The sequence below is a fragment of the Diabrotica undecimpunctata genome, chromosome 5 (genome assembly GCF_040954645.1).
Source record: "Diabrotica undecimpunctata isolate CICGRU chromosome 5, icDiaUnde3, whole genome shotgun sequence".
NCBI classification, from domain to species: Eukaryota; Metazoa; Arthropoda; class Insecta; order Coleoptera; family Chrysomelidae; genus Diabrotica; species Diabrotica undecimpunctata.
The window spans coordinates 97884349-97910827 of record NC_092807.1 but is presented as its reverse complement, the minus strand read 5'-3'; the positions used below and the strand labels follow the sequence as shown (position 1 = coordinate 97910827).

General features: G+C 35.2%; 1 protein-coding gene across 1 annotated transcript; it reads left to right on the top strand.

Annotated features, from left to right (window-relative positions):
- The first annotated feature begins 563 nt into the window (after nucleotides 1-563).
- Nucleotides 564-26479, top strand: LOC140441532 (uncharacterized). The gene is made up of 12 exons (XM_072532312.1): nucleotides 564-887; nucleotides 923-1037; nucleotides 1097-1190; nucleotides 3583-3780; nucleotides 5923-6071; nucleotides 8557-8835; nucleotides 11753-11945; nucleotides 13507-13648; nucleotides 13767-14094; nucleotides 14149-14339; nucleotides 14668-14849; nucleotides 26040-26479. The coding sequence occupies exons 2-12, from the start codon at nucleotides 954-956 to the stop codon at nucleotides 26276-26278; spliced, it is 2079 nt and encodes a 692-aa protein (XP_072388413.1). The 5' UTR covers nucleotides 564-887; nucleotides 923-953; the 3' UTR covers nucleotides 26279-26479.

The following is a 26479-nucleotide window of genomic DNA, read 5'->3' as shown; positions in this document are numbered from 1 at the left end:
GCGCTACAGTCACTCTTCACTCTAGGTGGGGGTATGAGACGCATGTGCCGTGGAAGAATGGACCGTGGAAGTGTGACGTCACAACTGTCAATTACTTTCCAAACAAAAGTTGAAATGTCAAATCTCAAGACTTTTTAATTTCTATAAAGTTAACATTTTGCTTCCTCTGCTGCTTTTTCTTTTAAGTATAGTGTTTTTAAGATAATACCATCATAATTCAGTGTTCTATTTCTATGAAATATAGTTTAAAAGTTTAAATTAAAGACATTCTAACCTTACTTTATTGATACATGCATTTTATTCTATTTTTATAAAACAACATGCTTTATTGTATACACAACCTTGTACAATTGTTGTAGTAACTATTAGAATACTTAGATATTGCAAAAAGCGGAAAGATTCTGTAAAAAAAAATGAAAAAATAACGAAAAATACAAATTATCCACACTAAACAAGGTTTGTTTGGAAAGTGAAACTGACAGATGTCAATAAAATCTACGTCATCACTTCCACGGTCCATTAAAGTTGAAGAATGAAAATGAAATGAAGATAAGATAAGATTGGTGTTGGGGGGTGTTGGGTGTTGTGTTTTGGTCTGTAGGTATTGTATTGTACGCCATTGAAATATTGCAAGTTGAATCCTAGAATAACAGAGACACATGTTGGGTAACAATGTGTTGGGTTGTTCTCTGATTAAATTAATTAAAAATTAAGATACTACAAAAAGAGATATACTAATTGAACCTTGGAATGGACAAGGATAGAATGCCAAATGTTTTAAAGGAAATCGGACTGTCATAATATTTGTCATCCAAGTTGTCAATGTCAGTGCAAATGTTTTAAATTGAAAAACCGTTGGCGCAGATTATATGGTTTACCATAGTACAAGCAAAGTACAAGTACATAAAAAGAATAGTTTTAGTCGACGTCGAAGTTTTGCTCCTTAATCTAAAATGTCTTCTCTGCAAGAAATATTTAAAGAAGAAAATAAAAAGTTAACTAGTAAAATTGATTCAGCATGGGTTGAAATTAATGAAGTAAGTTGTTTTTTTACAATGTTTAAAAAAGTCTTATGGGTTTTTTTTACGCTTTTTAGGAAATAACGACGCGACTACATAACTTTGTAAAATATGCTGAAACGGGAGATACTTCCTATTTAAAAAAAGAAATGGAAAGATTAAAAGGAGAAGGTATGTGACCAAGACCAAACATTTATTTCTGTATCTGAATGTTGATGGTGAGAGACAGTATTTATCACTGTTTAAGCCGGATTTATAAACGGACATAAACATAATTTTAGTCTTTAACCATAAACTTATTATATAAGCATAATGTTGAAAGTTAATAAATAAATGTACCCATTTAAAAGCATCCATAATACATAAAACATAAATTTAGTACTTAAAACGTGACCTTCAACGTTGGTAACTTTCAATGAATTAAGTATTAAACATTATGGGCCCTGATTCTATTTCATTTCGATGTCGAAATTTAAAAGCGACTACGCCATGACAGTCGCAATCGCTAGCGATTCTCATTCATTTCGATTGTAGTTAAAACTGGGGATATTTACTTTATCATTTTGACACTGCTGAAAATTTGGGTTGGCCCTGTTGTTTATTGGCTGCACTAGGCTTGTTGAATGTTTGTTTTGTTTATGTTACGTGAACGTCTTTTTTTTCTTGTTTGAGTTGTTAAATCATAAATATTGGCCATTCTCAATTATATTTTGAATTGAAAGAAAAGATGGCAAGAAAAAAAAAGGCAATGTGGGAGATCCTTAAGTTATAACCACTAAGATTTGACTTAGTGGTTATATTCTAATATATTTTTAAATTTACTGCAGCTTAGTAATACTAACCCTAAACATTTTGGGTATCCTAGAGGCATAATCACCTTCTTCCAAATATGGTTCTAATACCCTTATTAAATAATTTGCAGCTTGTTTATTAATCCGGAATTGCTGCTTAAATTGAGCATCACTTAGTGAAAAAGAATTTTGAGTATCCCGTAACATTCTTCTTATCCTCCGTTATGAACGTCGGATATCTAACCTCTCTAATTCCTCCAAAACTAGCAAATGTCCGTAAAACACAGCCATATTGATACTTTTTGCCTCAGTTTTCCTTGCAAGGATCAAAACACCGCCTACTTAAACTGAACCCAGTTCACTTCTCCCAGTCCAGTCACCAGTCAGTCATGTCAGATTAATTTCGACTCGAAATGAAATTTCAACCACTTTCTTAAAGTTGAAATTAATTTCGATAAGTCGAAAACTAGTGACGTCGTTTGGTTAGTTCAGCTGAAATCCACAAGGTTCGCAAAGTCTCATTTCGACGTCGCCATATTAATTTCGACATGTTTTGAGTCGAAATCTCAATTAGAATCAGGACCATGGAATTGTTGGAATATGCGTATGCGTTAGTAGAAATGCGCATGCGTTGCTGGCCAAAACAACTTTTCTATTAATCTTCATATTTATTTAACAATTAATGGAGAGCTTGATGTTCTCTCTAATATTCGTGGTAGCTTACTTCATTTATGTTTAAAAACCCAAAAAATATAATAATTTTCATGACACCATTTCTTTTCTAAAATTTAGTAAAATATACAGTAATTGTGGGATAGAGTGTGCTTATTTCTGAATACTATGAAGGAAAAGGTGTTCATGAAGAAACCATGTATGTAATAAAATCTAAAATACATATGAACTAACATGGAAATATAAACATTGAAAACATAGAAACAAAATGAATACCTACTAAAATTGTTACAAAAAACAAAAATTATTTTTATCCAAACCATGTTGCAGAAAATGATTAAAGACAAATCTAGATATTGGTGTCATGTTAAAAGAAAGTTCACATTAAAGTTGATAAAACAAAGCCTCCCAATATTCAGGTATTAAAAGATAGAATTACCATAATGAAGAACTGAGCAGTCAGGCAAAATGTATTACAAAGTTTTAAAATAAAGTTAGGGGACATCTGCAATATCTGCAAACTTTTCACATCTATCAAAAATGTCATCTAACCATAGACATATAATACAAGATAGACTAATTGTTGCAATACAAGCCCATTCACCCAGTGCACCAGAGAAAACTGACACAAAGCAGTCCCTACATCTTTTTCTAATTTGCCAGGTTTATCAACCACATGACCTTAATGACCAATGAGGAGGTCACATCGTTGATGAACAAGGCCCATTAGATAGAGATGTAGGGACTGCTTTGCGTCAGTTTTCTCTGTTGCACTGGAGGAATACAACTGTATTGCAGCAGCTAGTCTATCTTGTATTATATGTCTATCGTTTTGAAACCCATACCATAACCAAATTTTTTAATGTATTTTTGTGGAGTCAAGTGTACAGTCTTTTTTGTGTTTTTCAATGATATATTTTAACATAGAACCAGCTAAAGGAAAATTTCTGTATTTTTCTACCAAATGAGTGTAGTGATACTTTTAAAAAATTGACCATATCTAGGAAAATTGAAATAGTGCCCTCTCTACCCCACATACCAATTTTCACAGTAAACTATGTAATATATTATCTTATTATACATGATATAATTTTCTGTAGGTAAAGAGCCAATCAAAGAGTCTAAAGAAAATGTGGAGCCAAATACTCCATCCACATCTGCTTTGCCCAAGAGAACAACAAGACAAAAAACTGCTACACCAGCTGATGCAACATTTACAAGCTTGCCACAAATTAGGATAAAACAAGAAAAGGTTTCAATGATTCCTGTAGATCCGAAACTTCCTAGTTCAGTAACAAGTAAGTTAGAGCTTATTGGGCAATCAGTTATGTGTTTTGGGTACTAAGGGATCTTTGTGCTAATCTTATATACTAAAACGCTAAGCCCTTTTCTTGTCCACCACTTTACTCAAAAACCATATTAGATAATTAAAATATTTTTTCGGAATATTATTAGTATTACGTATGAGATTGTCAAGATATACTTTTGGTACAAAAATTCACTTCCGGTTTTGAGATGACCGGAAGTTAAAATTTACTTTAAGTTTTAGACCCCACAATGTATATATGAATCGAAAGGTCTCGTCGAGACGAATCTAAATATGTACTTCCGGTTGCGATCCGACACCGGAAGTGACCCGAAACGCGCATAAAACGTCAAGATAGAGCAAATCTGACACCGGATTCGTGATCAGCATGCAAAATTAACTGCTAAATGATATCCATGTTGACATTTGATGAACTAAAAATTGCATTCCGGTTTTGAGGTCGACTTGCGGTTTGGTTTGAAAATAAAAATTTCATTTAAAAAACTCGATGTCGAGTTGGTCCGCTAGTGCATAACTATTTAGCTAAAGAAAGTATAGACAGCATTTATATTGTAAATTATTTGACTTGATATCTTTTTTCAGTTGTATAGTAATGTTTTATTAATATCAATGTACTCTCCAGGGTTCCCTAGGGCTTTTAATTAACCAGTGTTAACCATATTTCAATTTGAATTTAATTTTAATCTTATGAATATTATTTATCTTATATAGAAAGGAAAAATGGCGTCATCTAGTAAACAGGCAACTGGCAACGCTCCTGAAATATCGACTGTTAAATGTTGTAGAAAAATTTAAGTGTTATTATATGTGTAAAGTGCGGTGCTCTCTTGTTCTAAAAGAGACTGGAGTGAGAACATACATTTCATTGATAAGAGCAGAATTGTTTGTTGTGGTGATGATACAAACGAGATTGAGGTTAGCAGAGTAAATCTGAACAGGCTGTCAGAGTAGAGTGTTGTTAATATTGGTGTTCCTCATAGCTCCGTCCTTGGACTCATACTATTTCTAATATATTATTATATTAATGACTTACAAGCATTGAATCAAACGATACATACACACTCTTTGCTGATGACACCACAGTATCCTTCTCAGCTGACACAGTTGAGGACTCCCTTAGGGGATCCAGGTCTGCACTGTTTTATACTAAAGAATGGTTCTGTGTTAAGAGGCTGTTGCTTAATGAAGCAAAGACCAACAGGGCTGTTTTTGCTCTTAGGGATACCCAGGCTGAAAACGCAAATGTGACAAGTGTGAAGTTCCTTGGAGTACATCTAGACCCAAGCATCAATGGGGTCAACGTATTGACTCTCTGAGCAAAAATCTATCAAAGAACTTATATGTGCTCAGAAATCTGCATCAGAATTCAATTTTCCATGTTCTTCATCACAGATCTAATTATGATTCAAATATAGATATAATCTGAATTCCCATGCATGCTAATTAGATACCTCACAAGATAGATGTTTTACTCATGTATAAATAGCTTTACAGTTTTGTATGGATAAGTGTGTACTTATTAATTGTATTCATCTATATTTTATTTAGAGGTTTCAAAGAACTCAATGAATTGCCTAATGAATTAAAAGATTGTAGGACAGTTAAAAGTTTTAAAGATACATTAAAGTTTTTTCTTAAAAATATAAAGAAATATTTTAATTGGCAGAGAACATGCACAATATTTTTATTTAATTTTGTTGACTTTTTTTGGTTGTTGAACTTGTTGTTGAATTGATTGCAATTTGTTATTGATTTTGAGAATAAATTAAAGGTTTTCCTTACGAATATAAAGTGATATTGGACTGACAGTGAATGTACATAAAATATTCTTGAATAATTTTATTGATTTCAATTTGTTATTGATTGATTTTCTTTTGTTTATATGTAAAAAATTTATTTAAGTTAGAACTTTTTTTGTATATTAGGTTTTATTGTATATTTCTTTAATGTTGCATTCTTGTATAATTTTGACAGTGGGTTTGTCTCGTTTCTTATCAATAAATAAATATTATTAAATTGATCATAGGAAAATTCTTTATCATCATCTGTTAAAGGTTTATTTTTCTGACTTATACTAATCACCACATGTTCTCATAAGTGTTTATCTTTATAGATGATACTACCGAACAACCTGAACAGCCTGGAGCAATGTTAGCACCTACAGCGCTGCCACCTAAGAAAAAGAAAATTAAGGAAGAACCAGTGGAACCTGTCAAAAGATCTACTCGTACCAAGACCAAGAAAGTTCGTGAATATTCAGAGGTAAACTTTTTTGATACTCTGTTTCTGTCTTGTCAGTTAAATATTAGTATAAAGTCATTCAGGTATAGTAAACAAAGAGTGTGTAAGATATCTTAAGTTTTATTCATATTTCAAATTTTTAAAATTTTTTCTTGTCTTGAATGTTGCAGTAATTTTAATAAATCAATAATGAGTACCTATATTAGATTAGATTGTATAGGTCGTTAAGGCCATGCAGCCTCACCATGCTTCAACCTTTAGAGATCTTTTGTGCATACCTAGTTGAATTCTAGGATGCCAATACATCTGATGAAGTTGATTGGCTTCCTAGGTGATTTGTTTCCTATGTCAGAGGGCGCTGGGCTGACCTCTCCTAGTAATTTTAGTCATTTGCAGAACATTGCTATGCAGTTGCATAATATATATTCTGCTGTTTCTTTTTCGGTGTTACACAAACAACAGTTCTCACTATCTGATTTGCCCATTTTTTTGAGATGATATATCTCAAAGGGCAGTGACCAGTGAGAAGGCCAATGACCATTTTTATACCTTTTTTACTCATTTCGAGAAGGCGGTTTGTTGCAGTAGGCGACACTTTTATGGGACCTTTTGCTAGCCTTTGTACTGGTGTGTTAAACCAGTGTAATCTTAGTTGATTGAGTTCCCAGGTCCGGAGTTCCTCTCTGATGTGGCTTTTCGATAGTCAATAGAAGGGTTCTGGATCCTGGAATGGGGTATTAGACCCTTTTTTTTGTAAGTCTGTCAGCTTCCTCATTTCATGCAATTCCCTTGTAACCTGGCACCCACATAAAAGTTAGTTTGTTGCGTTTCGCCAGCTTCTTGAGGGATTGAGAGTCTCAAACCTAATTTAACTCACAAGTAAATGACTTTAGAGCCTTTAAGGCAGCTTGGCTGTCTGATAAAATAAAGAATTTTGCCTTACGAGTGTCTCGGTTGAGACATTCTTGGGCACTAATGTGTGTAGTATATATTTCTGCCTAAAAGATAATTGGGTCATTTCCAAGAAATTTAGATAGGCTGAAATTGGACCCAGTAACTCGCACTCCTACCCTTTCATCTATCTTAGATCCATCCGTATACCATACGAGTGAACCTTTTTCCAGTTTCTGTTCAACTTCACCCAATTTTTGGTTTGTTATGACCACTTCAAACAGTGTTTCGATGTCGAATTTGACTGGCATGGCATCTGTCAGCCTGTCCTTAGAATCCAATAGAATTTCTTCCAAGATTTTTAGGTGGCCAACTAGATCTCTAGGTTTCATTATTTGTGTCTGTCGTAGTTTTAAGGCGGTAGTTACTGCCTCCTTCCTTATGAAGAACTGCAAGGGAACAAGGTTCAGCATCGCCTCTAGAGCTGCAGCAGGGCATGTTGACATTATCCCTGTGATTCTGATAATCTTTTATATGACCAGAGGTGCATTTTCGGTTTTAGGTCCCCAAGTTTTTCCAAATGTCTTGCGGCAGGTCCAACTTGCCACCAAAGCTCTGGATAAGATTTTTTTACTATGACTATTCCAGGTGTTTTTGATCTAGCGATACCCCCAGATATTTTACTTCTTTGGAATAGTCTAATGTGATGCCATTCATAATTGGAGCCTGCAAATTGTATTTACGTCTCCCACTATATCAATGAAAGTGCAGAGCCATTTCTTTTGCCACTATTATCTTTTCAATACTTTTGACTAGTGAGTTCAGAGAATTTATACTGGATTTGGTTGTCTGGCAGGCAAATTAATGTTTGTGAAGTGGTTTCGCTTCTTATGCAATCCATTGGTTTTAGGAGAAAGGAGGAGAGACATATGGGGCGATAAGACTTTGGTTCGTCTGTAGAACGTTTTCCCGTCTTTCGTATAAACACCACCTTTTGGAATGTGACATAACACAAGGCTTGCTATAAAAATCCACTGTAGTTGCGGCTGTATTTGCATGAAGCCTTTTTGGAGTGAAGCGGAAAATATTCCGTCCTTACTGGAGAATTTAAAAGATTTGAAGCTTTTAATGGCCAATTCGATTTTGTTTTTTGTAAAGATTTTTTCCGCTAGTTGCCGGCTGGATCTGTTGAGACAACTGGAAGCCTCTACTAGCTGGATACTTTGCGGTTCATCTAGTATTTGTTGAGAACCAGGAAAATGAGTCTTTAACAGCTCTCTAATAGTTTCAGTTAGGCTCTCTGTATGGTTATTATTAAGGTTTTTTAATGTAATCAGTCCGATTTCATTTGTTTGATCTTTTGAAAGAACCTTTTGAAGTCGTTGTGCAGGGGAATGTACATACATATGTAATAACATAATTTATAAAATATTTTCTACTTCTTTATAATAAATTCCTTAAAATAAGTTCCTTAGAAAAGATTAAAATTTCCATTCAATATAAATTTCCCATTGCCAATTATTTCAGTTTCTTTAGAAGAAGAGATTTTAAGACTCCAAAAATCATTTTAATTGATACTGTTTCCATCTCTAGTATCCTTTCTTTATATTTTAAGATCTGCAATGGTAAACCTTCGGACGTAATGATTCAAAATACAACAGTAACAATGATTGACATAACAGAAGATAAGGAACCTGACAATGAAAGGAAACAGACTAAAAAAGAAACTGCTGCTTTAGCTGCAGAAGCTGCCACCGAAACAAGAAGTACAAGGACGAAAACGAGACAAAAGAAACAAGTACAAGAGGAAAAGAAAATCGAGGAAGTTGCAGTTGAAGCTCCTCGTCCCAAGACAAGAAAGAACAAGAGGAACAATGAGGAAACAGAGAAGAAGGTTAGTGATTTTTATATTTTTAGTTTTATTTTTAGAGAATTAAAGTGAGAACATTTTTACTTGGTATTGTTATTTGCATATTTTGTTTTTTCTTCGTTTACTATATACTATCTGGTTGAGTTTACCGAAAGTACGAGCTGATTATAGCCGCAAATGTCAAACATGGAACAAAAAATTTCGGTTTATCAGTGTTGGCATGATTTTATAATGTATAATGTATATATATATATATATGTATAATAATGTATTTTATAATGTAGCTGATGCTTCAAATATAAAGAGATAAATATTTAGAAAAGTATATTTTGAATATTGTTTTATGAATTCTGCAATTTTTGATTTATATAAAAGCAGAATGAGTAAATATTTGTTTCTTTGGAGATACTTGCAGTTAATTATTAAAAAAATTTTATGGCAATAGAAAGGGACAAATATTTACTCGTTATTGTTTCATATAAATTAAAAATTGTAGGATTCATAAAATAGTATAATCAAAATATACTTTTTAAAAGCTGTGTCTCTTTATATTTGAAGCATACAACATATGCATTATAAAAACATCCCAACACTGCCAAACCGAAATATTTTATTTCATGGTTGACATTTGCGGCTATATTCAGCTTGTACTTTCGGTAAACTCAACCCACTATCTCTTTAGTAACCTTTCGCTGACTCCCGTACCTTCTGGTTTATATCGGTAAACCTGTTTTGTTCCCCTTGTTTCGGACCTACTCTTTACCCAGCTATTATATTGGGTTCCCATTGGGTTGCAATCATACTTATTATTGGATGTCAAGTGCAGAAGGTGCTTGGACTCGCTTGTGTAGGCATCACGGGTGCAATGTGATATACATCAATGAATATATGAATAATGAGTTGCATAGCTATAAGGCCTGTATTAAATTTCACTAACTGGAGAATCTATTTTGAGTCCGTCAAGGTCAAGGTTTCGAATACAAGTAATTAATTTTGGTCGGGCTGTCTTTTGTCCTCGGTTGAAGCGATCAGTTAAACCAAATTTTGGTCAATCAGTCAGATATAATTGGGAATTATATTTCTGATTCTTTGTTATCTAAATTTTATGTAATTTCTGTTAATTTATTTAAATATGGAAATGGATCTAGTAATCTACAAATCTACTGAGAATATATCATTTTAGACCAGACTATGATGATTCCTCCCTTTGTCTGATTTCTTCTTTTTTGTTTTGTGAGTAAATGTCACAATATATAGGCTTTACTGCAGTCTTGGAGGTAACGCTGGACCTTCCTAATCTGCATATCTATACATGTAATAAGGGTCGATTTAGAACGTTCCGTTAGGGTAACACGGACTTGGCATCTAAAGCAAAGTAACCTTAATGGAGATCTGGGCATTTTGAGGGTAGGCAGATTCTATAAACATATCAAGTAAGCATACACGAACTATTCGCGCTATCCCTGCGGTATGTGCCGTCTTTGCTTATTGTCAGCTAAAAGTGGACACATGCGACGTAGGTTGTAGGCTCTTATGTCAATTAAAATGCAATTTGAATAATTTTTCACCGAAATATGATTGTTGATGAAACATAGGATGCGAAAGAATGGGATGCGAAAAGAAATATTGACATTCGTTACTTGATGTTAGAAAAAATGCCCTGATTTGCGTCGAAAAACAATTCTCTTCCACCAAAAACGACGCTAACCGCCAGAATTCGTGACATTTTTCTATTTTTTAACTTAAAAATAGCTCCGATCAAATTTTGACATAAAATAGCTGAAAAACCTGCTTATAAAACGCATATATTTTTCGCATATAATAATTATTCGTACAAACTGCGGCATGCTCAAAAAATTTTTCGTCAAAATAGTCTTCAAAATAGCCAAAAAGACCTAACCGCTGGTGGCGGTCGCTCTGGATAACAGTGTTCCTTCTGGTTGTATGGCATTTACTTCCAGATTCTTTAGCGACTGTCTAGGCTTTTTGTAGACTTTTCAGGAGCAGTTGCAGACGATGGCTCTAAACTTGGAGGTATCTCAGGCTCATCAACATGCATCAACGACAGAAACGAGTCTTCTTGATCACCGTCGTCATCTTCTACTTCTTCAATTTCAGAATCGTTGCCATCCCCAATCAGCTGAAGCACCAACTCACTCGATAGTTCCGTTCCTAAAAGCAAAAAAATATTAATATTTTAATTTAAAGCGAAAAAATATTATTTCATGACATTAAACAGTAAGACACCGAAAGATGAGTGAGTCGGAACGTCACGTTCGTGCGAACACATTTTTGAGAGGTTATGTTCCCTATATAAAGTCAATAATGCCAAAAATATTGTTCATCCAATTACTTTATTAATTAAACAAAACATTAAAAGCAAAATTCAAGTGAAATGTCGAATATATAATAAAATACTTAATACTTACGTTTACCAGTCTCTTCAACAAAATACACCGACATCTTATCAGAAAGGCCAACCAACACTAAATACCGTCTTAGTCACACGTCCATGTTTAAATCATAAACAGACTTGTGCAGTATCGTTCGCTACCGTTCTGGGCCCGCAAAGTTGATTAGACAAGAGGCAGGAATTTATTGAAATATAGTGCACGATCGTGTGCGCTCGTCTTGAAAGGGATATACATATCCTAATTGGGATTATATTTCATATTTTTTTTTTTGGATCGCGGATCCCTCGCCAACCACGGTTTTACCAACCGCGCCTTTCTCTTCGGAACGCAACCTACGCGGTTGAAGAGGGATTACTGTATAAAATATTCTTCTCAAATGGTTTAATATTGCAACGCCACTGCATAGCTGTGTCTATTATCTACGCGATAATATATTTCGTGGAACTGCTCGCCACTGCATTTGAAACTAGCTGTACACATTTTACATTTTGTCTTAAAAATTTTATAATAAATAGTTGTGCTTTTAGGTCGGAGGAAAAAGATCAAAATCTTCATCGTTGTCAGACAAAGATGAAAATAAGAGTGCTTTGACCGATTATGAAGATGCCGTTTCTAATTTCGATCCGTCTGAAGTTCCTGAAGGAGCCGTTAAAGAAGAAGCTCCTGTCATGAATGCAACTATGGTAGTTGAAAAGCCTAAAGTTGTTAAGCAGACCGCAGGTTAGTTTGTTGTTACTTTGTTTTCTTTTTGTTTATTACTTATACGTTAGATGAAAAAAGTGCTTTAAGGATCAAAGTTTATGCATAAATGATTAATTATATGAACTTTATTTTTTAGTTGGTTGTTCAAAGAGTTGATTAACTCTGTTCTGATATCAATTTTGACACCTGCTGGCCTAAAAGCATTTATTTATTTGATTGATATAAGGTTGAAAAATTAAAGGCAAATATCGAGCACAATTTTAATAATCAAATCTTGCCCAAGTACTTTCGCTTTCTACACCATCATCAGGGGCATTTCGTCAAATTTGGGCTATCCAGCAAGCGCAGAATGTAATAAATATGAAATTAAACGTAAATTGTACATTTAACACAATGTGTTCACCTCATTTTCAGAACAATATTGATACCATAGAAAGAGTCCAACATAAATTTTTGAGATATTGTGCTTACCATGTCCACACTACTATTGAAAATCTTGATTATTCCTGTATCGAACAACAATTATCTTTACCCTCACTCAAGAACCGCCGTGATATGTCAGGAGCTATATTTATATATAAGATCATACATGGATTTATTGATTGTCCAAACCTGTTAAGCCAGATTAACGTTAATGTTCCCCATCAAGCTCTACGTTACCACAATGTTTTCAATATTCCTTTCCACAGAACAACCTATGGTATTCACAACCCATTGGATAGATACATGGGGCTATTAAATGTTATAAGTAATTTCAAGTTTTGAATCCTAACTGTGATATTGTATATTGTAATTTAAACTGTTAAAAGAATCTGTATTTTCAATTTTAAAGGAGTTGACTGGCATCGAAGATTTTTCAACACTGCGACCAGTAAGACCTTTTGTACATCCAGTCCAACAAATCTAGGCTTCTAAGAAAGGACTGATATTGTTACCTGATCTAAAAAGACTTGTTTAACGTACGTGGGAAGCAATTGCCCTGGACAAACTTTACGAACTGTTGCAGCTTATAAATGGGGGTTGAACTCATTTGTGTACATAGTCCATCAGAATATTTCCTTAGTCAATACGTTTAATCATTTTGAAGTTGCGTTAAGGGTACTTATTTTTAGTCAGCATTAAATCATTTACTCCACAACTTTAAACTGCGTATTATTTCACATTGTCGGAGAAGTCCGGACATGGGGCATTCGAATTATACATTGGTCCTTCGGGCCGGATTCCTTCGATTCCTGAGATGTTTGGAAATTGAGATTGTCCACTGTTTTCGCTCTCTTTTGACTTCTAGGCCGCATTTTGACTTCAAGCTGTGAAGCTATGTGAAGTAGTTCATCTGCTATTTCCCGAACGTAGATTATGACAAGACAATGCACAGGGTACACCTACGCTAAATGCACATTTAATGAATAGAGAAATCTTTGATTCGTCTTAGGGAGAGTATGTTGATAAGATACGGATTTTGCCTAGATTATGCTCTTTCACTACTTAAGGACTCTGATTGAAGTGTTAAAATATTTTATAACTTGGTATTGTACAACGTTGTTTCGTTATCTTATTTAAATATCTTTTAACGTTTTAGATAAACATGAATTAGAAAATTATAAAACTCCGCCACCATCTAAGAAAGGACAAATAAAGGAAATTTTTAGCCCATACGATAAAACTTCTATTAAAAAGAAAGTGGAAGCGTTTGAAAAGCTTGGAAGCTCATCAAACATTTTGTAAGTATATCTTAAAAATACCTATTGTAATTCCATATGGGAATGATACCACAAAATTGATAGAAAAAAGTCGTTACTTATGGATAATTAACTGCACACTAATTATAAATCTTTTTAGGGAAAGTGTGTCGAAAATTCCAATAATGCAAGATTCGAACAGCGATCCAGTAAAAAGTAAACAGTATACACCATTCACGAATAAATTTATGCCAAAAACTACTAGTACGTCCCTGAAGATAAATAGACTCGTTTCTTCTAATTCTGTGACTAAGGACACCAGTGTATCGATGAAATCTTTGAGCGCGCTAAAAGCTTCACAGGCGGAGTACCGTGAGTTAGAGAAAAGAAGACAAGAAAAAGAGAAAGAGGCACAGTTAAAGAAGGAAGCTCTGCTTCTGGCTCAAGCTGAAGAGAAAAGACGAAAAAGGGAGGAAAAACAGTTAAAGGTAAACATTTTTGACTACTTCTGACTATATTTCACCTATTTAATATATTTTTAGGCACAGCAACAACGCGAGATAATTCAAAAGGAACGGGAAAAGCAATTGGAGATTCAAAAAGCAAAAGAAGAGAAATATAAACAGGCAGTGGCGGAAAAGGAAGAAAAGTTGCAGAAAATTAAAGAAGAAGCTGAGAAAAAACGCCTGTTGGCTAAGCATAAAGCTAAAGTAGCCAAGGAATCACAGTCAGCGTATGTATAACAGAAAACTATTAAAAATATTTATTTAAATGTGCGAGCTGTACAATTCTCATTTTCAGTTTACCGTAAAATTGGTTGATACTGAAAAAATTCAGTATTTTGAAACACAATAGGCAGGGGTTTTAAAAACTTTTCCAAACATTTTTAATTCGTGCGTATTTGACCCATAAGCAGTTTTTGTAATTGTTTGAAAAATAAATAAGGAATTTTGGTTATGAACATTCGTTGTTAAGTGTAAATTGTCCTATTTGTAGCTGTCGTCATCTAAGAAAGACATTTTACTATATTTGATGACCTATATATTAAATCTTTTTCGTAGGGAGGAAAAAGCTATGGAAAACGAAAGAAATCTTGATAAAGGAAAAACGAAAAGGGACCAAAACGATTACAAACCTATTTACATGACGACGAGAGCCCCACTTCTTCCCACAGATGACTGTTATGATTCAGATGACGAAGAATATCAGAATAAAAAGTATATTAAACCAAAATGGTGCAGAGGTAAGTGTTACAGCCTTGTAACATATCGCCAAACTATATTTCTTTATTAATAATTAACATTACGTCTCTGTATAGTAAACTCTGAATTCGGCTAGATAATTTAAACCGAAAATAACAAAATTCAGTTTTTCAAAATTTTGTGAACAAGTATTCTCGGATATCAACAGGACCGTATTATGCTTTAAAATTTTAAATTACGTAAATTATTTTCTTAAAATGTTTTACCAATGTTGCTCCAATTGAAACAAAAAAAGTATGATTTTAAATAGAAAAGCATGTATATGTAAATTTTTCCTGTTATGCCAAAATTAATAAATCTGGAAAGTCATATAAGTATCAAACCTAAAAATATTTTAAATCAAGTGTAAATAATACAATTCTTTTTATTATTATTATTATTATCCAGATTTAGCCATACGGCTCACACTCCCTCTAAGGGGAAAATTCACTCATCCCAGATACCTACGGTATCAAAAGGATTGAGCTCTGGTGGGACTCTTTCCATGTTATCGAGTCCTAGGTGACTTGGTATGTCGGTGTATCTCCCAAAAATTTTCGTACGCATCTGGACGTCGAAAGTAACACAGCTTTCTGCATAATCTTATATAGATGTTCATTTAGACCCAGCTTTTTTATGTTTTCTAGGAGGCTCTTCGAGATGACTCCAGTGGTAGAAAGAATAATAGGTATCGTCTGGGTACTTTCCATTCTCCATTGTCTCCTGATTTGTATTTCTAGATCTCTGTACTTGGCGATCTTTTCGTTGTATTTAACACGTAAATTATTGGTGTTGGGTATCGCCACATCAATAAGTGTTGTTTGCCTAGTAATTTTATTAACTAGTATGAGATCGGGTCTATTATGGGCCACTGGTTGGTCTGTAAGCACAGTGCGGTCCCAGTACAGCTTGTAGTTGTCATTTGCAAGCATTCTATCAGGGACGTATTGATAATAAGGAAGATGGTCGGTTTGGATAAGTCCCAGTTTGTCAGCTAGTTCTTGGTGGATAATCTTTTCTACTGTGTCATGACGTTCTTTATAATCAGTACCGACAAATGCCTGGCAGCCACCGGTAAGATGTTGGATGGTTTCTTGGGCTTGGTATCCATATCGGCATTTGTCATTTTGGACTTAAGGATCTTTAACAATATATTTCAGGTAATTTTTAGTTGGAATAACCTGATCCTGAATGGCAAGTAGGAAACCCTCAGTCTCGGGAAACATCCTTCCTGATGTCAACCAATAGTTCGACGCTGTATTGTCGACATATTCTTGGCTGATCTCATTAAGATGTCGCCCATGCAGAGGTTTACTCATCCAGGCGCGCATTTTGTCTTGCTTAGACAGGTGGTTTATGCGCATTTCTTGTTCCCCCAGTTTAAGCGGTGTCGTATCATCTACTGCGCAAATTGCTCGATGTAAAGTAGATGTCTCAGCCTGTACCTGAAAATAAGTTCTTAAATTAGCAATTTGTTTATCCAATTGCTCACCTATATCCATAAGTCCTCTTCCCCCTTGATACCGCGGTAATGTTGTTCTCTCTACTGCACTACGTGGATGATGTTTTTGCGCCTTTGTGAGAAGTGTTCTTACTTTCCGCTGAAGACCCTCTATATCCGTTTTTGACCACTTTATAATACCAAATGAGTAGCTCAGCGCGGAACAGGCGTACGTATTTAATGCCTTAAACAAATTTTTACTGTTAAGATATGACCGATTTAGTTGTCTTACTCTTCGCACGAACTCCGAAGTTAGTTCAGTTTTCATTTGTTTATGGTCAATTTTCCGCGCTTGTTTTACTCCGAGACATTTGTACATATCATTTTCACCCATTGCCTCGATCTTTTGGCCATCTTGCATATCGAAACCTCCGGGCTGAACCTTTCCTCTGACTATGTTTAGTATACGGCACTTGTCTAGTCCAAAATTCATACTGATATCATTTGAGAAATTTTCTACAGTTTTTAGCATCTCATCTAGGTGGTTTCGAGTGGAAGCCATTAATTTTAAATCATCAATATACAACAGATGATTAAGCTTCGCTACAACAGTGTTGTTATTTTTGACGCTAAAACCTGAGTCAGTACAGTTCAGCAGCTGAGATAGTGGGTTCATTGCTAGGCAAAACCAAAGTGGACTCAACGAGTCCCCCTGGAAAAGCCCCCGGTTAATAGGGATATCTTCAGTTTCGATATTAATTTCACCCGGTATTTGAAGGTGAATTTTAGTCTTCCACTCTGCCATTATATGCTTCAAAAAGGTCACGAGATTATCATCGACTTTATATATTTTCAATATATCTATAAGCCATTCATGCGGCACTGAATCAAAAGCCTTCTTGTAGTCAATGAAGGCAGTAAAAAGGTTTCTTTTTTTGGTGTATGCCTGGTTAGAAATGACTGAGTCGATAATAAGTTGTTCCTTGCAGCCCATGGACCCCTTAGCGCATCCTTTCTGTTGAGGCTCTATAATATTGTTCAGAGCACAATGTTGGTAGATACGCCGGGCCACACAGGATGTAACCAATTTGTACAAAGTTGGAAGATAAGTAATTGGGCGGTACTTTGCTGGATCTTGGGTGTTACTTTGATCCTTCGGTATTAGATAAGTGGTTCCCTGAGTAAGAAATGCTGGCATTTCCTGTGAATTAGAAATAATATTATTAATAAATGCTGTTAAAAGCTCATGAACACTCCAAAACTTCTTTAGCCAGAAGTTTTGAACTCCGTCTGGTCCAGGAGATTTCCAGTTATGAAGCTCTTTGATAATGTTCGAGACTTCTTCAGTGGTGAAAGGTTCATAAGGAATATTATTGTAGTGTTGACAGTTGTTCGTCGTTTGTTCAATCCATCCAGCATTGTTGTTATGAGTAGCTGGCGTCGAAAGTTGGTTTCCCCAAAACTCATGAATTTCTTCTTGGCTTGGGTAGGCATTATTTACATTTTCTACGGTGGAATTTAGTTTTCTATAGAAAGCCTTCTCTGCATTCTCAAAAAGTATATAGTCGCATTTACGGTTGTAATAATAATTATTATTATTATTATCCAGATTTAGCCATACGGCTCACACTCCCTCTAAGGGGAAAATTCACTCATCCCAGATACCTACGGTATCAAAAGGATTGAGCTCTGGTGGGACTCTTTCCATGTTATCGAGTCCTAGGTGACTTGGTATGTCGGTGTATCTCCCAAAAATTTTCGTACGCATCTGGACGTCGAAAGTAACACAGCTTTTTGCATAATCTTATATAGATGTTCATTTAGACCCAGCTTTTTTATGTTTTCTAGGAGGCCCTTCGGGATGACTCCAGTGGTAGAAAGAATAATAGGTATCGTCTGGGTACTTTCCATTCTCCATTGTCTCCTGATTTGTATTTCTAGATCTCTGTACTTGGCGATCTTTTCGTTGTATTTAACACGTAAATTATTGGTGTTGGGTATCGCCACATCAATAAGTGTTGTTTGCTTAGTAATTTTATTAACTAGTATGAGATCGGGTCTATTATGGGCCACTGGTTGGTCTGTAAGCACAGTGCGGTCCCAGTATAGCTTGTAGTTGTCATTTTCAAGCATTCTATCAGGGACGTATTGATAATAAGGAAGATGGTCGGTTTGGAGAAGTCCCAGTTTGTCAGCTAGTTCTTGGTGGATAATCTTTCCTACTGAGTCATGACGGTCTTTATAATCAGTACCGACAAATGCCTGGCAGCCACCGGTAAGATGTTGGATAGTTTCTTGGGCTTGGCATCCATATCGGCATTTGTCATTTTGGACTTGAGGATCTTTAACAATATATTTCAGGTAATTTTTAGTTGGAATAACCTGATCCTGAATGGCAAGTAGGAAACCCTCAGTCTCGGGAAACATCTTTCCTGATGTCAACCAATAGTTCGACGCTGTATTGTCGACATATTCTTGGCTGATCTCATTAAGATGTCGCCCATGCAGAGGTTTACTCATCCAGGCGCGCATTTTGTCTTGCTTAGTCAGGTGGTTTATGCGCATTTCTTGTTCCCTCAGTTTAAGCGGCGTCGTATCATCTACTGCGCAAATTGCTCGATGTAAAGTAGATGTCTCAGCCTGTACCTGAAAATAAGTTCTTAAATTAGCAATTTGTTTATCTAATTGCTCACCTATATCCATAAGTCCTCTTCCCCCTTGATACCGCGGTAATGTTGTTCTCTCTACTGCACTACGTGGATGATGTTTTTGCGCCTTTGTGAGAAGTGTTCTTACTTTCCGCTGAAGACCCTCTATATCCGTTTTTGACCACTTTATAATACCAAATGAGTAGCTCAGCGCGGAACAGGCGTACGTATTTAATGCCTTAAACAAATTTTTACTGTTAAGATATGACCGATTTAGTTGTCTTACTCTTCGCACGAACTCCGAAGTTAGTTCGGTTTTCATTTGTTTATGGTCAATTTTCCGCGCTTGTTTTACTCCGAGATATTTGTACATATCATTTTCACCCATTGCCTCGATGTTTTGGCCATCTTGCATATCGAAACCTCCGGGCTGAACCTTTCCTCTGACTATGTTTAGTATACGGCACTTGTCTAGTCCAAAATTCATACTGATATCATTTGAGAAATTTTCTACAGATTTTAGCATCTCATCTAGGTGGTTTCGAGTGGAAGCCATTAATTTTAAATCATCCATATACAACAGATGATTAAGCTTCGCTACAACAGTGTTGTTATTTTTGATGCTAAAACCTGAGTCAGTAGAGTTCAGCAGCTGAGATAGTGGGTTCATTGCTAGGCAAAACCAAAGTGGACTTAACGAGTCCCGCTGGAAAAGCCCCCGGTTAATAGGGATATCTTCAGTTTCGATATTAATTTCACCCGGTATTTGAAGGTGAATTTTAGTCTTCCACTCTGCCATTATATGCTTCAAAAAGGTCACGAGATTATCATCGACTTTATATATTTTCAATATATCTATAAGCTATTCATGCGGCACTGAATCAAAAGCCTTCTTGTAGTCAATGAAGGCAGTAAAAAGGTTTCTTTTTTTGTTGTATGCCTGGTTAGAAATGACTGAGTCGATAATAAGTTGTTCCTTGCAGCCCATGGACCCCTTAGCGCATCCTTTCTGTTGAGGCTCTATGATATTGTTCAGAGCACAATGTTGGTGGATACGCCGGGCCACACAGGATGTGACCAATTTGTACAAAGTTGGAAGACAAGTAATTGGGCGGTACTTTGCTGGATCTTGGGTGTTACTTTGATCCTTCGGTATTAGATAAGTGGTTCCCTGAGTAAGAAATGATGGTATTTCCTGTGAATTAGAAATAATATTATTAATAAATGCTGTTAAAAGCTCATCAACACTCCAAAACTTCTTTAGCTAGAAGTTTTGAACTCCGTCTGGTCCAGGAGATTTCCAGTTATGAAGCTCTTTGATAATGTTCGAGACTTCTTCAGTGGTGAAAGGTTCATAAGGAATATTACTGTAGTGTTGACAGTTGTTCGTCGTTTGTTCAATCCATCCAGCATTGTTGTTATGAGTAGCTGGCGTCGAAAGTTGGTTTCCCCAAAACTCATGAATTTCTTCTTGGCTTGGGTAGGATTTATTTACATTTTCTACGGTGGAATTAAGTTTTCTATAGAAAGCCTTCTCTGCATTCTCAAAAAGTATATTGTCGCATTTACGGTTGTTACTAACGGTTGTTATTATTATTATTCTTATTATTATTATTATGACACAATCTTTAGCAATCAAAACACAAATAAAGTTCTATAAGCTAATTTGCTGGCTGCGGAGCAAGGGGCTCCTATTGGCGTGGTGAGGTCTTCTCCAGTGACAAGACCATTTTAACCGGTTTTCAGGTCAGCTGGCCAGTTCTTTTTGAGTCTCCTATAGGCTTGGTGTACTAGCAGAGGTTGGAGTAAGGGGTTACTATGTGATTCCAGTGCTTCATGGTGCTTCGTGCTGTATTTAGTGATTACATCCTGTAAGAACGGGATTCTTAGGTCTTCATGAAGTGTTAGGTTTGACACATACCAAGGTGCATCAGCTATCGTTCGGAGTATTTTTGATTGGCATCTTTGAATTATGGCTGTGTTTGACTTTCTCGCACATCTCCAGAGTTGGATTCCATACGTCCAGATAGATTTTATGACGTAATTACTATTTAAATGGGAATAAGCCACAATTAAAGGTTAAAATACGTTTATTGACGTTTCAAGTTCCACTTAAAGGTAAAAACCAGGAAAAAACCTTATAATACTATCCCGACATGGTAAGTATTTGATCGTGCATTTAGTTTACCTTCAATAAACACCAAATTCCGATTTTATATGTTTGTTATTTAAAAAACATAAATGATGTATTCTCTATATGTTACTGACTTACCAATACTGGTATTTTCCTTTTAATAACTTCCTCTTTCAATATGGGTAACCAGATCCTACTACATTCTGCCGAGGAATTCGCGACACAATTGGTCTCATTTAGCATAATTAGAGCTGCTTCTTTGATTTTTCTCTTTTTACCATCCGTTTCTTTTAGGACTATATTTGAATCACTTGAATAATACTTGTTCATTGTTAGGTTTGGTTTTGGACAAAATAGATCTCAACGTCTTTGTTGTTTTGAATGTTGTTGAAATGTTGAATTTATTTCCTATCCTTTTAAGTTTTTCCGATAATCCTTTTATGTATGGTATTGTTATTTTCCTCGTATTATTCCTTGTGTATACTGTAGGATCTCGTTCTAAGTTGTTTTGTTCTATTCGATCGATTGTTGAAAATTCCTTATTTATAAACGATAAAGGATAATCATTTTTTAATAAAACAGATGTTAACAAATGTTTTTCCTCCAAGAACGAATTTTCGTTAGAACAAGTAATTTTGACTCTATCGTATAAGGATTTAATGATTCCCTTTTTAATATTAATATTTTGATTTGATTTGAAATTTAAATATCTGTTGGTGTTTGAATGATTCAAATATAGTCCTAAAAGAAACGGATGGTAAAAAGAGAAAAATCAAAGAAGCAGCTCTAATTATGCTAAATGAGACCAATTGTGTCGCGAATTCCTCGGCAGAATGTAGTAGGATCTGGTTACCCATATTGAAAGAGGAAGTTATTAAAAGGAAAATACCAGTATTGGTAAGTCAGTAACATATAGAGAATACATCATTTATGTTTTTTAAATAACAAAAAATATAAAATCGGAATTTGGTGTTTATTGAAGGTAAACTAAATGCACGATCAAATACTTACCATGTCGGGATAGTATTATGAGGTTTTTTCCTGGTTTTTCCCTCATAATTTACTATGGAATCACTAACAGGAGAGTTTTACTGTCATCATGGCATGTATTTGTCTTTTTAAAGACGAATTATATGTTATGATCTTTTCTGACGGATATTCTCAAGTTAAAGTTGATTTCATGTAATCGAATGAACTATCTTATAAGTAAAGTCGTCCCAGGAACGCAACTCAACAATATTGGCAATATCATTTTAAAGTCGTCTACTTTAAAATGTATAATGTATGTCTGAATTGTCAATATTGATGAGTCAGATAAATTATTAGAAGAATTTTTCACTAAGTAACAAAAAACAAAATTTGTTTAATTTACTAATGTTTGTATTTTGAGAACGATTTCCGAAGTGGAAATTGAAACGTCAATAAACGTATTTTAACCTTTAATTGTGGCTTATTCCCATTTAAATAGTAATTAATTTAAAATGCCACAAGAAAATAGCTTCAGAACGATTTTATGACGGTTTTGTATACAAGGATTTTGTTTTCAAGGCTCTGTTTCGATTTCCTGCCTACTAATCAGTTTAGATCTTTCATTCTTAGGTCAATTTGTTTCCGCTTCTTAAGAATATGTTCTTTCCAGGTGAGTTTTGAGTCAAGATGTATTCCTAGGTATTTAGTGTTTGAGGATTGGGGAAGTTGGATATTGTTAAGCGAAACTGGGGGACACGGGTCTCTTCTCAAGGTAAAAGTCACTTGGCCTGATTTTGTTTCATTCATTTTAATTCTCCATTTGTAAGACCATGTCTCGATTTCATTCAGTTGTATCTGTAGAATGTTAGATGCTACAATTGGATTTTCGTCGGCTGCAAGGATGACAGCATCATCAGCAAACGTGCCAGTGATGGTTTCATTAGTGGAGGGTAGATCTGCTGTGTATAGCACATATAATATTGGTCCAACAACGCTGCCCTGTGGAATACCAGATTTTATAGGAAAATTATTCTAATTACTTTCATTCACTCTTGTTCGGAATTCTCTCCCACTCCGATAGGATTTTAACAGTTTCAGGTACGTGATGGGTAAATATTTCTTGATTTTGAAAATCCGGCCTGTGTGAAAAACCTTATCAAAGGCTTGACTAACATCTAGAAAAGCAGCTGTGCAGTAGTGTTTGCTTTCCATTGCAGAATTTATGGTGTGTACTATTCTATGAACCTGCTGTATTGTCGAGTGTTTTTTTTTCTAAAGCCAAATTGGTGGTTGGGTATCCATTCCTCCGTATTAGGGTCTGAGTTAATTTTTTGTAACCGGAATCTTTCAAGTATTTTGGATACGACTGGTAGTAGGCTTATTGGCCTATATGATGAAACCTCGTTTGGATGTTTTCCTGCTTTTGGGATTAGTATTATTTCAGCGATTTTAAAGAGCTTTGGCTGGTAGTTTAATCGTAGAATAGCATTGAAGATGAGAGTAATCAGTATGATTCCTTTATCTGGTAGTTTCTTCATCATCTTGGGTGTTATTTTGTCCAGCCCAGGAGCTTTTCTAATGTTTAAATATTGGATTTCTTGTTGAACTTCATTTTTGGTTAGTGGTCTGATTACTGGTATGTTCTCTGGAATGTTATTTATGTCTCTTTCAATTTCAATATCTGGAGCATAGTGGTTGGGAGTAAATACTTGAGCTAGGTGCTCGGCAAATAGCGTTGTTTTTTCATCACTTCTGGTCCACTGTAGTGTTAGTCCCTGTTCGTTTCTAATTGGAGGTACCGGAGTCTTGGGTTTTTGGAGTTTTTGATCGGTTTCCATATTAAGTTATCGTACCGGTTTAGATTTGTTATGTAGTTTGTAAATGACAGTTCTTGTGCCTCTTTAACTTTGGATTTTAGTTGATTGTTTAGCCTGTTTAATGTAGTCTTGTCTGCTGTGGCATGGGTTTGGTGCCATTTGGTCCTAGCTTTCCTTTTTTGAGCTACCAGCTTTTTAATTTCAGCTGGGATGTATTGGGCTTTGCTACCTGTATTGTTCGCAGGTGTAGCATTTTGTACGGCCTCTATAAGAGTGTTGTTTAAAGCCGTTAATGTTTCGTCTATCTCTCTTGTTGTTTTGAGGCTTACTTATAGACTAATATCTTCTTCTAATTTGCTGCGGTATTTTTGGTTGCTATAATTGGGGAGTTTCTGGAAACTGGAAATGGACATCAATAATACCCAGTTTGGATTCCGAAATGGACTTGGAACAAGAGAGGCGTTGTTTGCACTGAACGTTATGTCTCAAAGATGTCTTGACATAAATCAAGATGTATTCATGTGTTTCATAGATTACAACAAGGCCTTTGATAAAGTGCGGCATGATCACCTAATCAGACTCCTGACAGAAAAGAATTTAGATAAACGAGACATCCGACTAATAGCAAATATGTACTACAATCATAAAGCAGTAGTGAGAGTAGAGAATAATACCACTGAAGAAATTGAAATAAAGCGAGGTGTGAGACAAGGGTGTATACTGTCACCAACCCTGTTTAATCTCTATTCCGAAGACGTAATGAATAGAACACTCTCTGAGCAATCCGTAGGTATTAAAATAAATGGTGTTAGATTAAACAATCTGAGATTTGCCGACGACACCGTTCTGATCGCAGAAACACTTGAAGAGCTACAGACATTGGTGAATAAGATAGCAGACTGCAGCGAAGAATATGGACTATCTTTGAACATAAAGAAAACTAAATTTATGGTAATATCGAAATCAACACAAAATGTCCAAAATTTATATTTACACAATGAAATTATCGATCGAGTTGGCAAATACAAATATTTAGGCACTTTTATAAATGAAGACAACGATAGCTCAGCAGAAATCAAAATAGGAATAGAAAAAGCCAGATCCATATTCACTAAAATGAAGAGAGTGTTCTGCGGAAGAGATTTGAGCCTTGAAATGAAACTTCGCCTGATGAGATGTTACATACTTTCTGTGCTGTTCTACGGAATGGAGTCATGGACGTTGAAAAAGATTGATACCAAAAAATTAGAGGCATTTGAACTGTGGATGTATCGCAGAATCCTGAGAATATCATGGACCGAGAGAGTCACAAAATATGTCGAGGTCTTGAGAAGAATGAATAAAGAAAAGGAAGTCATATTTACGATCAAAAAACGAAAACTGCAATACTTGGGACACATTACAAGAGGCGAAAGATATGAACTACTTCGAATAATTATGCAAGGGAAAATAGCAGGAAAAAGGTCCATAGGAAGAAGACGAAACTCCTGGCTAAAGAATCTACGGGAATGGTATAGCTGTAGCAGCAACGAATTGTTTCGGTCAGCAGTTTCGAAAATACGTATAGCCCTGATGATCGCCAACCTTCGGAACGAAGATGGCACTTGAAGAAGAAGAATTGGGGAGTGGTCAGATGAGAGATCATAGTTCGGCATGATCTCCATGTAACCAGGAGAGATGCCCTGAGGAATAAATAGATCCAGCAGTACAGGTGTTTTGTTTGGATCCGTTGGCCAGTATGTAGGAGAGCTTGTTGACAAAGGGTGGTAGTTGTTTTCATGTATTAGGCTTACTAGTTCTCTGCCTTTAGTTGTTGTGAGACGAGATCCAAATAATATATGTTTGCTGTTGAAATCTCCCCCTGCAATAAATTTATGTCCTAGTTTCAAAGAAATTTTTGAGGTCTTCTTTCTTTAAGTTGTTTCGGGGTGGACAGTAGACTGCTGCGACTGTTAGTTCGTAAGACCTCATACTGACTTTGATAACCGTAGCTTGCAAGCAAATTTCAGCATACTTTGGTAGTATCGTTTCAAGAACAAAATATGATTCAAATATGGTAGTTCATATTTCTTTCCTAGATGATATTTATAGGTATATGTATAGTTTATATTTTTAAGTATAAAAATTTTACTTAAAACTTATTAGAATGTTGTTTTTTCAATACAACAAATTATTTTTTTCAGACGACGTATTGAAGAGACAGTTATACGTTCAATTAAAAGCAGGAGAGAAAATTAAAAACACACTGTTCTCCTGTCAAACACACAGTCCTGATCTGATTGACATTTTTGAAAAAATAGACCCCAAGAAATTGAAGAGAACTTCCAGCGCCGTCTGGAAGAAACCTCCCCGCTACACCTTATTCTCAATGACTAGCGATATCCACTTCAGTGAAGATTCAGAGGGCAGCGTAGATGTTTAAATTAATAAAAATTGATTCATATATTTAATGAAATGGTTTCAAAGAGGAGGTTATAAATGTTTTAAAGAAAAACACGCCTGTTAACGTGTTAATAGGCCATATTTTATTTTTACTGTATTTTTTATTACATTTTATTACATTACAGTTTATTACATTTTTTTACAATTTAGAGAGTAATAAAAGTTACAAAACCAGTTTAAA

Bases quoted from the DNA above. Each gene is read 5' to 3' on its own strand.
- LOC140441532 (XM_072532312.1), top strand. From the start codon at position 954: ATGTCTTCTCTGCAAGAAATATTTAAAGAAGAAAATAAAAAGTTAACT. The intron at 3,781-5,922 runs GTAAGTTAGAGC...TTATCTTTATAG, and splicing joins ACTTCCTAGTTCAGTAACAA to ATGATACTACCGAACAACCT. The intron at 14,095-14,148 runs GTAAACATTTTT...ATATATTTTTAG, and splicing joins GGGAGGAAAAACAGTTAAAG to GCACAGCAACAACGCGAGAT.